Genomic DNA, 14,719 nt, shown 5'->3' on the forward strand with positions numbered 1-14,719 from the left:
TGAGATTCAGTATCAGAAGAGCTGCTAAGATCTTCCTTAAGTATACACTTTCACCAATCTACTCCTTTAGTAGTGTTCAACATCTGGGAAATTATGTCCAACTCCATGCATTTCTTTAAGAAAGCCCCTAACCTACAAAAGAATGAGTGGGTCTTGAGGGACATGATCAAAAATGTGTGTGGGGTGAGGGAGACTGAAACCAGGTGGTGTGAGGAATGGATGAAAAAAAGTGCATGTCTCATCTGGCATAAGAAATAGTCCTGGGCTGGGGCTGTAGCTCAGTGGTAGAGCACTTGACTGGCACATGTAAGGCACTGGGTTCGATCCTCAGTACCACATAAAAATAAATAAAAATAAAAACTTTTATATATATATAAAAAAATTGTCCTTTGCATTAAAGGACTACACTTGTAGCAATAGGAGCTGTTTTGCTTGATTCAGCTCTGAAGCAGAATCAGGATAAATGAACCGAATTTACTGGTAGATGAAATTCAGCTCCCAACAAAGAAACATTTTTGGACACTTAAGCTATATAACAACCGAGCAGGTGAAAATGGAAAACACCCAGCACCTGGTACCATGGGGGACTGTGCTGCCTTTTTTTTTTTTTTTCTAATTATTTTTATTTACCTTTTAATTTTTTACAGACTGCATTTTGATTCATTGTACACAAATGGGGTACATAATTTCGTTTCTATGGTTGTACACAATGCAGATTCATACCATTCGTGTAATCATACATGTACACAGGGCAATGATGTCTGTCTCATTCCACCATTTTTTATATCCCCCTCCCTCTCATTTTCCTCTACATATTCCAAAGTTCCCCATTATTCTCTCATTCCCCACCCCCACCCCCATTATATATCATCCTCCACTTATCAGGGAAAACATTCAGCCTTTGGTTTTTTGGGCTTGGCTTATTTCACTTGACTGTGCTGCCTTTTAAGTTCATATTTGATCATTTCACTCTGTGACTTGCTCTTAGAACCCAAATCCTTGGGAATATGGACCTGAATCACACATCCCCATTTTCATTTCCCTCTCTGAAGCCTTGGCCATGCCCTACAAGGAAAAATACCACAAAGGGAATATTTTGATGATAAAAAGATAGAAAGCCAGTTGCTAAATTAGGTTATCTGATTTTCAGTTTGTCTTTTTTAGCCATCAGATAGGTTTACTGCAGCTAGCTGAGTTTAGTGTCTTCAAATGTTGGTGACTAGGGCAATAAAACGAAACATTTTTTTATTTTTATTTTGAGAGACCAAATAAAATCCCAATAGGATTTTTTTCCCTAATCTGGCCATGCAAGCACAACCTGGCTGTTCTGCAACTAAGCACTGTTAACATCTATTTATAGCTAGTATTTTCATAGATGAATCATATTTACCATAAGTCAGTTAATATTAAAGGACCTAACCAGTTTTACTGAGAACCCCATAATCTTACTACATCTCTTTCCATTCCCCTCTGAGGGAACTAAGTTTTACTTAATGATTCAAGGCAGAGAGGGGAAAATGCAAGTGGAAATGTAAAGCTAGCAGACATGCTCCCTAAACTCAGAAAAATATGGAATGCTAAACACATTCAAACTTAAGACCTTGGATCGTGTCCATCTTTGTCCCTTGGCAACAAATGTCCTACAGTTAGTGCAGGACAGTTCTGCATTATGAAGTCTTCTTGCCATCAAAACAAACAATTCAAACCTAAAATTTCCCACCAAACCAAGTTGAAATGACATAACCTTAATGAAATGTGACATGCCTAAAACAAGACTAATGACGGTCAAATAAAAAGGAGGGGTATAGTGGATATTCAGCTGGTTTTATATATGTGAGGATGTGTGGGAGGGCGTGGGAGAGTGGGCTAGCAAATGGCCAGGGCATACAAGATCAAAAGTTTTCCCAAACCAGTGAAATTAAATGGAGATTTCTAGTTAGCCTCAGGAATCTGATGTCATTTCTCCACCTAGCACACAAGAGCGGGTGTTTGTGTTCACACACACAGACTCTCTCTAAACTTTTTGTAGGCAACCAGTGCTACCCTGAAACTAATATTAAGTTCTTAGTCCTTGATGTCTCTTATGAGAATCTCTACCCTTAATTTATCTTTACCACCCCTTCTCTACATATTTTTTTTTTCATTTGACTTCAGGCTAAAAAAGATTAACACACATGAAGCACTTGAAACAGTGCCTGGCTTGTGATTAGGTCTATACACAGCTACTTTAGTAGATTCTTATGACCCTTTTCCTAAACTGCTAGGTAGTGGTTCACCGATGAATCATCTTAACCAGGAAGCTGCTTCTACTCAATTCAAGGCAGCTCTGCTGAGGAAGGACTGCATGATTCATTTACCCAATAAATCCCTGATGAGATCCAACTTGGTTGGACATGGGCACAGAGACAGAAACAACAGGGACCCTGTGCTTACAAAGTGTGAACAACAAACCCATCAGCAGGTACCATTATTTCTTATTTCATGTTTGATGGTTCAGAGAAGTCCAAGGCCTAAATGTTGGAGCTGTGATTTAAGTGCAGTTCAATCAGACTGCCCCGTCTCATACTCTTTCTATTCAGTCTCATGATATTCCAAGATGACAGAAAAGCAGATGAGAAAGCACATTAACATTTAGGGATAACTGTCATTAAAATACAGTTTCTGCACATAAGCAATGGGTGAAAACAAGACATCTTTACTGATAGACCAACTGATCAAGGTCTAGGAGTTATGAATTTACTCAGATTTTTGTATAATTTTGGGTACTCAGAGTTCAACATAGCTTGAATATGAAAATAAGGTAACTAAAACAACACTGCTTAGTACAATACCTGACAGAGTAGGTAACACAAATGAAAACATGGGTGTTAAACCAGGATTTTCCTTTAATACGTATGCTTTTTAAAAATGAGACCTATGTAGATATAATATGGTGATTAGTGGGCTCTGGAGATAGACTGCCTAAGTTAGGATCTGGCTTTGTCACTTTTTAGCAGTATAAAATAACTTCTAGTTCCCTCTTCCATAGAGTGTACATGTGTTGGGGGGGATCATAACACTTTTGTGAGGATTAAATTAATCAAAGGAAAGATTTTAGAACAGGTTATATATAAACCATACCATATATACATGCCATATATAAACTTACCATATTAGGTAAGTACTGAATAAATTATTATTCTTTTTCTTCAAATTTGAGTTTTGATTGGCTACCACAATACCATATGAAATGATCAAGATCAAAAATGATTTCTTTGGAGACTTTTCAAAGTTACTTTACACAAGCAAAACATCTTATATCTCTTCCACAATTCAAACATGAAAATAAACAGGTAATATAAAGGCTAAAATGATCGAATAATATAGAATAAATTATTTTTGATATTCAAGATAAATACGTAAAGATTTTAAAAATTTAACTTATATGGCAAGAAGCTGGTGAGGGGTGGTGTGTGTGTTGTGGGGAGGTAGTGAATAGAATAGTCCTCTATGTATATATGGCCATATCCTGTAACTAAGTAAATAATTGCAATTTTCTCCTAAGCCATCCTCTTATATGGGCACATTCTTACCAAGACCCACCATGATTTCAACCAGCTTAAACCCAAAAAAAACTGACCAAGGTTACTACATAGGAAAACAAAGCATGATCTACTTCTTACCACCAACTGCACGGTATTTGTATCCATAGATACAAGACAACAGAGAATCACAATATTCTAAAGCAGGAAGTCCCGGGACCTCAGAGATCATCTAGTCATGGGCCACAACCCTGCTGTCAGGGGATCCACTAGGGAGTAAGAACAGGGTAGAGGTCAAGGGAAAGAACCCTGGTCCTCATTTTACCCTGAATGACCTTGGGGGGGAAACCTAGCCCCAAATTCTTATTTTGTAAGTGACAATCCAGAGACTGGCTAATTAAAGGCAGAGGTGGGATCATAAGCCAGGTTTCCTGATTCCTAATCTACACTCTCAAAGCTTGCTCTTCTATGGCTATGATAGATAACAATACTTAAAGCTTTGTTAAATTGTCAACTATGCGGATGTTGTCCATGCAAATCTATCAAGTATCTGTGACTGCCTACAATTTATGAAAAGAGTAAAGCACCTTCGTTTGGTATTTTACTAAAAACAAAAGCAACTTTCCATTTCTTTTTTTTTGGCGGGGGGGGGGGGTAAGTAACCTAAAAATCCCAAACCACTGTTGCTGTTACAACATTTTTCTACCCAGTCTACACCCCTGCGCCAAGCACAGATGTATTAAAAATTTGCCAAGAGAAACAATGAAGTCACTGATAATACAAAGCAAGAGAGTATCATGAAATTCATGTCTTTGTTTTCTTCCTCTCCATACTTAATTACTTCTCATTACTGATCATTTTGTGGTTGTTGGCAGAGGGGCAAGGAAACTCCACCACTGTAAACATGTGGAGACACATACACTCAGCAGACCAGGAGTCTGTACATGATGGTTCTGTTCACAAATCCAATGTGAGTGGTGCTTCATTAATCATCAAGAATGTTGCTATTATCTCCAGCCTCCAAAGAGAATTGGTGGTCTCAGAGAATTCTAATCACTTTAAAAAGAATAACAAACAGTATAAAAATATTTCAGGTCATTCCTTTATTAACCATTTATAAATATCATCATTGGCAAATGACCTATACTGTCTTGACAGATTTCAGCTAACCCACTTAAAGAGTGAGGTGAGAGAAGGTAGCAAGTATGCAGAACTCTATTAATATTTCTGCGTAGCTCAGGGCTGCTTACAAACTACCCTGCTAATACAAGCATACGTTATCTTGGTATTCTGGAAGGCACACCTCGGATAATACTGATGGGGCAGAAGAATCCTTACTGAATAGCAGCGGAATACAAGTTGATTCTTAGAAGTAGGCTGTTGTTCTCCATAGGATATGTGGTAAGAGAAAAACACAGGAGTGGTCATAGAAGTCCTTTAAATGAATAAAGAAAACGCTTATACTTTCAGGAAACTAAAAGAAATAAAGACCTAATCACTCCTTATTTATTTTTTCCTGCAGTACTAGGGATTGAACCCAGGGGTGCTTTATCACTGAGCTATGCCCCTAGTCCAATTTTATTTTGATTAAGGTCTGGCTAAATTGCCCAGGCTGACCTTGAATTTGGAATCCTCCTGCCTTGGCCTCTCAAATTGCTGGGATTATAGGTATGTGCCACCACACCCAGCTACATTTTATCACTCTTTTTCACTTGACTTTTATTAGATTTTCAAACAAATCTGAATCTATAGGTGTGGTGGACTTTTTCAAAGATGGCAGCAGTTAACTCCTTTCTTCCCACTGCAATGTGATCTTGCAGCTCTTTACATCTAGGAGTGGAGTCTTCCCCGCCCCCCACTCTTGAATCTGCACCTACTTTGTGATCTTCTTTTATCATAAAATGAGACATTGTTGGAATGTCCTGAGACTCTCAGGTCTAGCTACTGAAGGATGAGAATTCACTGGGAGCACAGATGAGACACACAGCTGAGGCCCACATGGTGCAACAAGCCTTTATGTTGAAAAGTGCATCTTAGGTCGCCCAGACCCAGCACAGTTGCAAGATGGCTGAAGCTGTAGAGTAAACCACAGAATTTTGAATCAGTGTGGCCATTATCTCAGTTTTAGAGTGGTTTGTTAAATGGTGATATGTCTGAGACAGGAGGCCATACAGTAGAAGGAGCCAGTCAGATAGTTGAATACCCATTATGAATGGAGTACCAGGTCAGATACATTCTTGGAGGGTAGAAATAAAAAATATTAGGGGCAAGGGTATATCTCTGTGATAAGAGCACATAGCACACACAAGGCCCTGGGTTCAATTCTTCACAGCTAAATATGTTTTTCAAAAGAAAGACAGACAGACAAAAGCATAGATGGGCCTGTCCTTCATGTGCAAACAAGAACAGATGTAATATTTACCTGTTTTTAGTATATCCAAACTAGGGAAGAGCCAGTGACCACTACTACAGATCACTGTTCATTTGTATTCCACTAACTTATAAATATTCTCTTAAGTAGGGTTATCAGATTTTTTTCCAGATGGTATCTGCATGTCTTAAGCAGTTTAGTATAATGGCTTTAGGCCATGATTTCTAAAATATGGGTTCTGGAGCCAGGTTACCTAGATTGGAACCATTCAAATCCCTGTTTTGCCACTTATTAGCTATGCAACTTTCAGTAATTACCTGTTTCCATTTCCTTCATTCAGTAAGTTATCTGTGCTTCTGCTTCTTCACTGTAAAATGGAGATAACACTTTTCTGTACTTTGCTGTGTTGGTGAGAATCTTGAATGAGTTAATACATGTAAGATGCTTAGAATAGTGCCTGGTACATAGTAAGTGCTTAGTAAATGTTAGCTATTGTTATAATTATCACTGCTGCCACCACCATCTTTCTATCCCCAGTGTTTAAAACAATAAATAAATTAGTGTGATGGAGACGAGTGAGAAGGAGCATTAATTAGGATGACAACGCATTATGTGACTTGTGAAAATTTTGGATTGCTACCCACAAATAAAACATGTAACTAATAAACACAGAAGACAATAAACACCTTCAACTTCTATTGTCATAGCCTGATTGTTAAGGTGAAGATATAAAGAATTCTCAGGGGAAAATTGTTACTAGGGTTATTTTCTTAAGAAGAATCTTTTAGTTGTAATGTTTCCCCTGGTGAAAATCGACAGAACACAAGTTTACTCCATATCCACTGGTAGCACAGAGATTTCTGTAGATTTCCAATAAGATGCAGACTCACAAAATCCATCCATTTAAATATTCTATTGGTAATCTATGCTAAAAGAAAGGTAGTGGTGAGAATCATATCTCATAGGGGAAAAAGGATTCTACAAATCACCTGCCAACCCCTTTCACTTCACAGATAGGAACTATGAACCCAGGGATGGTCAACCCTCCTGGCTGGCTGTGAAGTTCCCAAGGTCCCTAACCTGTCCCACTACTCAGGTGGTCTCAAGTGGTGCCAGTAAGCTAGGTGAGAATCACTTCTTAAACAGAATGCTCAGACAAAGGCAGTCTTTTTTTGTTTTTTAAATTTTTTTCCTTGTATCCATGGCTCACATTTTACTAGATCAAAGAGGTACTTTTTTTCCCTTCTTGGAAAAAAAAATTTCTAGTGCATAAAGACATAGTTAGGAAAAGCTCAATATAAAATTTTGAGAGATTAAAATAAAGTTCATAATAATATTAATAATAAAAGTTACTGTTTATTGTGTACCAAACATATTATAAGCATGTTAACTTATTGAATTCTCATAGCAACCTTACCTTAGGTTACCAGTATTGTCATCCCCATTTTATAGATGAGAAAACTAAGGCACAGGGGTACTGAATAATTTTTCAAGGTTTTTTTTTTTTTTTTTTTTTTCAAGGTTTTATAGTCAGTAAGTAATGGTGCAGGAACCTGACTTTGGTGGAGTGATTTGAGTCCAGTGAGTTACACTGTTTTATACTGCCACTGCATGTTCTCTCTCATGCGTGGAGGCTAAAAAAAAAGTTGGCCTGAATGTAGACTAGGAATTATAGTAGTTAGAGTGTTTGTGCAAAGCAGGGAGAGTGGATCCAGGGAGGCTGGATTTGATTGTGCATGCTATATGCATGTGTGGAAATATCACATTGAACCCCATTAATGTGTACAACTAATATATTAGTCAAAAAGAGAAAAGAAAATCTGATAACTTTTACTAAATTAAAATTTAAAATTTCCTTAAGTTTTAAGTAACATAAAAGATACAATAAAGTAAAAATATAAGCTACACACTAGGAAAGATAAGAGCATAACAAAATCAACAAATTAGTAGTTTGTACAGTATATAATGGCTTCCTACAAATCCAAAAGAATAGCAAAACACAAAAGAAAAATGGGCAAAAACCACTAACATACTATCAAAAACTATCAATTTATGAAGTACCGATGAAAATAATGGAGCACTGAGAACTCTCACACTTTGTCCCTTTGGGACAGCAATAATCTCTAGTTGTTGAGTGGGATTTTCCAGAGTTCAGATATCCCATTGCTCTGCCCTAAACAATGTTGCCAGGATAAATGCTTGTACACAGGGAGAAAAATGTGCAGAATGCCTTTCTCTAATACTGAGAAAAAGTGAAGTATTTCAAGATTTATCAACAATAAGATGTATAAGTAAATGGTGGACTATTCATACAATGAAATACTACACAGCAATCAAAATATATAAATTACAGTAAAATAGAATAAGCAAGAATTTTTATAATATAGGATTTAAAATGCAAGCTTCAGAAAGTATGAAAAAGTATTAAAAATAAAAGTATAAAAAAGTAGTTAAGAAGTATCAAACATGCTCAGAAATGATAAACACCAAGTTCAAGGTGGTGGTTATTTCTGGAGTAGAAGGGAAGAGAATAGGTTCCAGAGAGCTATTCAGGGGTCTTTGACTGCATTTATAATACATTACTTATAAAAATTATTTCATATATATATTCAGTAAATTAGTAAAATTGATAAATTTGCATGGTAGCACATAAGCAATTCATTATATTTTATATAGTATCCTGTATGCTTGAGTTTTTCAGGTTTTTTAAAGAAATATTATTATAAACTAAAAATAAGGCACCAGTAATCAAAGATGCACAATTTGTGGGGAAAAAAAGCAAAATTAATAATCTGCTTATATATCATTAGAGTCTAAGTTCAAATGATATTTTTCTGTTCTAGTCAGAAACCTCAAAGGTGAAGCAATTTTTCTATTATGAATTAATTTGGATAATTACATAATCAAATATAAAACTGATGTGGCCCTCAAATATTTATGGCCAACTACTATAGGCAGTAGTGTCTCTGCTTCGGATGTGAGATTCCTAAACTTGACTTATCCAAAGATAGATTTGAAAATTAAGCAGAATATTAGGAACATGGCCAGGGACCATGCCTTCATTCCTTTAATACTAAACTTTGCTTTCAAAACAAAATAACCCAAAGTATTCTATAGTAATAATTGACACTTCTAGCCTAATGCACCAAAAACTAAAACATTAACAAATCAAACAAAATGAACACACATATTAACACACAAAACCCAACAACTTTAAAAAGAAACACTATATTGTGAATCTGAAGACAAACAGCAAGTTTATCATTTTATGGTTATGTCAAACATGTCTCAATTGAAGTAAGCACTTAGGACATGGTTGGAGGTATGACCTGGGTCCTTGTGGTGGAATGTTTGGTGGATGAAGTTCAAACAGAGTCTGTTTACCCATGGACATGAGTGGCCTGAATCAAAGCAGAAGATGTTTTTAAAATGTTGACTTTAAAAGCAGAAGTGTAAATAAGACTGTGATTTATGAATCTGCTAATAACTCTCTGCTGCTGAGATCAGAAAGACCAACTTTTTGGCTGTGTAAATGTAACAAGAATGTAGACTTGTTAAAGCAGTAATAGGTACTCTTATAAAACTCTACTTCCATTAAGAGTTACAAATTATCTTCTCTCCTTCTAGGCCTTAAAGAATGCGTTCCAGAAGCAGTGACCCTGAGGGCTCAGCCCAAAAGCAATTTCCAAGATATAGTAAAGACCAGAATTTCCAGAACATGAAGCACAGACAGCAAGACAAAGACCCAACCATTGAGTTGGATGAAATCCTTCCATGTCCCAAATCAGAGAAGTCACACAATGGCAATGGCCACCAAGCAGAAGGCCTCTCAAGAGATGACCTGTTATTTCTTCTCAGCATTCTAGAGGGAGAACTGCAGGTCAGTTGGGTAGGAGTGATCCCTGGCATGATTTGGGGGGAAAGCTGCTTGTGAATTTGGTGTGCATGTTGCCACAGAAATAGGTATCTGTGGTTAGTACTTGTGTATACTTGAAAGCAAAGCATAAATACACATACACAAAATTCTCTTCTGCCAACTCCAAGAGCAATTAAACACATCTAAAAGGTTTGTCGTTATGACATATAATTGGCATGCATTTTGTGAAAAGTTACATCCTCTGTCTATGCTGCCCACTAACTTCAGCACAAGGACAGGTGTTGGTAACTACGCTGCTAGATGACTTCTGGATTGCCTTAAATCCAGCTTTTGCAGCCAATGCGAAGTTGTCACTAGACTTGCCCTGGCATAATTAACCTTTTTATTTATATAAAATTCTAAAAATAGCAGCTACATATATTGGAGAATCTTATTTCCTACTTCCTAAATGGCAGCCCTGAGGAATAACGTTATCTGCTTGTCAAACTCAATAAAAAAATATAGTTCCCCAATGTTGTATAGTGATAACTTTTAAAAAATATTGTTAGCATGTAATTAGATTATAAGAAGGTTGAAGTGACATAGTTTTGTTACCTTTTCCAAGTATTATAACCAAATCTGATTTATTTATATTTGAAACTAAAGAAAAATCAACTCTTAAAAGAAATCAGTTGCTGAGACTGCTGGTAGATGAAGCAGGCTTTTTGAAATATCTTTTGTTCCTACAGGCTCGCGATGAAGTCATAGGTATTTTAAAGGCTGAAAAAATGAACTTGGCTTTGCTGGAAGCTCAGTATGGGTTTGTCACTCCAAAAAAGGTGTTGGAGGCTCTCCAGAGAGATGCTTTTCAAGCAAAATCTACCCCTTGGCAGGAGGACATCTATGAGAAACCAATGAATGAGGTATGCACCACATGAGGGTGAGCCCTGGGAGGAAGGTGAAGCTCAACACTCAGTGAAGCACTGGGTCTGTAAGCAGGCAAGACCTGTAATGCCCTCTAGTTCTTTACAGCCAGCTGGCTTCCCTCCCTCCCTCCTTCCCTCTTTCCTTCCTTCCTGGTACTGGATATGAAGCACTTTCCCACTGAACTACACCACCAGTCCTTTGTATTTTTTGAGACATGATCTTGCTAAATTGCTGAGGGTCTTTCTAAGTTGCTGGGGCTGGCCTTGAACTTGGGATCCTCCTGCCTGAGCTTCCCAAGTTCCTGGGATTATAGGTGTACACTACCATGCCAAGCCTGTAGTTTTACTTTCTAATGCATTGAAAATGCACACAAAGTAGAGAAATACTGCTAATTTCTATAGGAAAGAGAGAGATGAATGGTAATAGGATGCTTCTACTGGCTTGGTTCTTGATATCAGACTGAAACATAATAAATGCAAGAGAATTCCTCTTTCTTTCACATGTATGTGCATGATGCATGTGCATGCACTCCCCCCCCCCCCCCCCCCCCCGCAAGAGCCTGTACTTCTTTTAGGGACTTGACGGCTACCCAAACTATAATAAAAAACAGACAAAGTTCAGCCATTGAGGTTAATTTCTTTGAAAACACTGAAATTATGTCATAAAAATTTTGGGCAAGGAAATGATCTGAACTGCCCAAGAAACAGTTTTTAAAAGTGCAGATATTAGATAAATACATACCCTCTTTTTCCTTCAAAAGTTTAATGACAACCAAGACCTCTGCCCTACCAAGTGTGCCCAGCTATTACAACGGCAAAGGTGAGCAGTTCCAACATGGCCACCACTGCACACAAGTACTTCTTGCTCTCTTTCTTGCTGACATTTCTGAAACTCTTTGGCATCCTTGTTTTATTCTTCTATTTTCCTCTGAGACCTCAATGGAACATTTCATAATTTTTCATTTTTATAAAAAGGAAACAGCTAAGAGTATGAGTTAAGGCTAGAGTGAATGAAAGCAAGTTTTGGGCAAATTTCTTGCACATAAGCTCTGGCACTCTACCTCAGGACTGACCTCGAATGTCTTTGCTATTATTGTCTTGGGTGTCTCATGAGAGAAGACTACCATCTTGCCAAGTTGTAAAGGAGTTTGGTCATGTGAATCTAGTTCTCTGAGGGGTGAGGATGAGACCACCCAAAGTCTGTTGATTTGTGCCTTAATCCAAATTTTAAACAAAAGGAGCCGAGGCCGCATGCAAGTCAACAGTGTTAAAACTGTATCCTGGTACCCAACATATTGACTGTGAAACAACATCAGGCATAAATTCCCCAATCTGTATGAGCTCAAGTGACAATAAGTGACCAGTAAATATACCCCTAGCGGAACTCCACAAATGGCATCACCCTCAGAATTTCAGTGTGAAATGAAACTGACTGATTCCAAACTTACATCAAGATCAGTAAGAAATTAGAAATACTCTGACTCTAAACAAATGCTTTTGATCTTAACTGCAAGTTGTCCCTGAAAGTTATCCAGTTTCTGTCCCTGCAATAAAATACAACTTTTTTTGATTATTCCTTCAACAGATATACCTACACACACACACACCCTCCTACATTCCCACCCCCATGATTTACCGATTTTCCTCTTTCCTTCCAATTCCACCTTACAGATTTCTCTCCTCAGCTACGAGTCTATTAAACTTCCTGAAGCCCACATAACTCTACCTACACAACAACTCAGTGATCTACTCTTTTCTTTTACCTAGGAATAATAAGTGAGAAGGACAACCAGAAAATAAACAATAAAGGGGAACTCCTATTAAGGTTCCCAAGATAGGGCTGAAAAAAAGAAAGGTGGGGATGGTGGTGTTCCTACTAAGATCAGGGGTGGCCCTCCTTGTCACATGGGACTAAACATCTACAGGTTAAAGAGCTCCTCTTCTTTTGCTGTCCTCCATCTTAGGGTGTTAGCATCCTGTCTTCGTTTTTATTTTCCTCACAATGTTCTTTCTGAAAAAAATCTAGAGGAGTTTTATCATGTCTGGGGTAAACAAGAGGGATTTATTTAATTCTTAATTCTTAAGGCAAAATAACTTAGAACAAATTTTGGTTTCATGATAATAGGTACAGAGACTTATGAGGAACTAGTGGGGCCAGGGGAGAACTGTAGTCAGATGGAGGGGAGAGGCAAGAACCCAGCCCATAACAGTTCTCCTTTGCTCTTCCCTTCCAACCTAGGGTTCTACACTGTAAGTAACTTTCAAAACAGGTACTTGAGTTAATGGACTAATGTATTCTTAGTTTTCCCCAAATTAAATCACAGAAAATATAATAACAGTTTAGACTTACCAAGATACTAAAAGAATCTGAGTACCATATTAGCATGACCCTAGGGCAATTCTTAAAGTATATATTTTAAGCAATTGTATAATTTAGTTTTTAAATTTCACTTTATTCATTCACAATTAATATTTATTGAAGAGATAATTATATAAAAATTGTGTGGTTCCTGCCTTCATGAATCTAAGAGAGTGACAGAAAACAAATGATCTCTCAAAAAACGTGTACTGCTGGAGTACTGAGCTAGACTAGTCAGGAAAACAAAATCTAGAGAAGGAGTAGGAATGGCTTTCCATTTCTGGCAATAACAGTCTATATATCATGAAAGAAGATCACTAAAGAGTACATTAAAGCATTAGATGCAATATAAGACAGTTCTTAAATGCATGGATGATCTGCATGGAAAAAGAGAAGTCCTGAAGCTAGGACTAAAAGAGAAATTTCCATAGAAGGAATAGTTTCTGGACTCATATATTTTTAACCTTTCTTATCTATAATTCACAAACTTCCAGTGCTGGGAACCAAAGACATAATCATTTTGTAATATAATCTCTGACCTTTTACCTTTATTTGACAATGGCTGAGTGAACCAATAAAGTGGCTGGTAAAGTCTTTCCGGAAGCCTTTCCTCCATCAAGATGGTTGGCAATAATTTAATTATACATTTAAGTTCCTGTGAACTACATAATATATTGCTGTAAATGTTAACTGAACTTTCCTTTAGCACAACCCCCAAAATGTTCACAGTCTTTCCAAAATTACCAACCATAAAAGGAAATATGATGGAGAACAAGTCAAAATGGAAAAAAGACAGAGGGCTTAACAGATTACAACAGAAATATTTTACTTTTGCAGATTGTACAAAACATGTGACTAGGTAAACACATTGCTGGGATCCTCACAAGGCCTTGTGAGATGCCCATGCAAGTGAAGATGCCCTAAAACTTAAGTTTCATTAGCTTCATAGTAAATCCTCCTCCTCTTTCTGCATGTGTACATGTGTGTCTTTAAGAGAAGGAAAACTTGACTGTGTTTGCAGGCACAGTTTGAAGGGACAGAGTTGGCATCAAAGATATAAAAGAGAGAGACCCACAGGTAAAACAAGGGCTGGAAAGAAAACAGAGAGATTAAAAAGCAAAGTACATACAGATACAAAGATTATGAATGTGGAAGGATACAGGAAAGTTAGAAGTAGCAGCAGAAGCAGAAAAAAAAAATAGAATATTCATGCTTGATAGACTCATCCTAGTCAAGCAGGAGACAAGCCTGAGAAGGCAAAGATGTGTGCAGTCCTAGAACCTGGAGAGAACTGCATAGGCTTCAAAGGGCTTCAAATAGGTAGCCTGAGGAAAGGAGGGATTCTGATCAGCTGTGGTAGTCGGCCTTTTGTTACTGTGACCAAAACCCGACAAGAACACTTTAGAGGAGGAAAAGTTTATTTTGGCTCTCAGTTTCAGAGGTGTCAGTCCATGATGAGTTGACTCCATGGCCCTGGGTCTGAGGTCAGGCAGAACATTGTGGCAGAAGGGTGTGGTGGAGGAATGCTGCTCAGGTACTAGCAACTAGGAAGCAGAGAGAAGGGGTGGGGGAAGAAAAAGAGAAAAGCAGGAAGACAGAGGCATCAGGGACAAAATATAAACCCCCCAAAAGCACACCTCCAGTGACCCACTTTCTCCAGTTACAACCTACCTGTCTATAGTTATC

General features: G+C 37.6%; 2 protein-coding genes across 3 annotated transcripts in view; one reads left to right on the forward strand and one right to left on the reverse strand.

The window, feature by feature from the left end:
* The window catches only part of Col8a1 (collagen type VIII alpha 1 chain), a 525,631-nt gene that overhangs the window by 228,147 nt on the left and 282,765 nt on the right, over window positions 1-14,719 (reverse strand). The window lies entirely within an intron of this gene.
* The window catches only part of Filip1l (filamin A interacting protein 1 like), a 291,043-nt gene that overhangs the window by 159,985 nt on the left and 116,339 nt on the right, over window positions 1-14,719 (forward strand). The window contains exons 2-3 of the mRNA XM_047563744.1: window positions 9,520-9,772; window positions 10,498-10,671. Of these exons, the coding sequence (XP_047419700.1) occupies window positions 9,530-9,772; window positions 10,498-10,671 (417 nt within the window). The 5' untranslated portion in view covers window positions 9,520-9,529. The remainder of the gene's footprint in view (window positions 1-9,519; window positions 9,773-10,497; window positions 10,672-14,719) is intronic.

Source organism: Sciurus carolinensis, chromosome 9 (assembly GCF_902686445.1).
Source record: "Sciurus carolinensis chromosome 9, mSciCar1.2, whole genome shotgun sequence".
Lineage (NCBI taxonomy): Eukaryota > Metazoa > Chordata > Mammalia > Rodentia > Sciuridae > Sciurus > Sciurus carolinensis.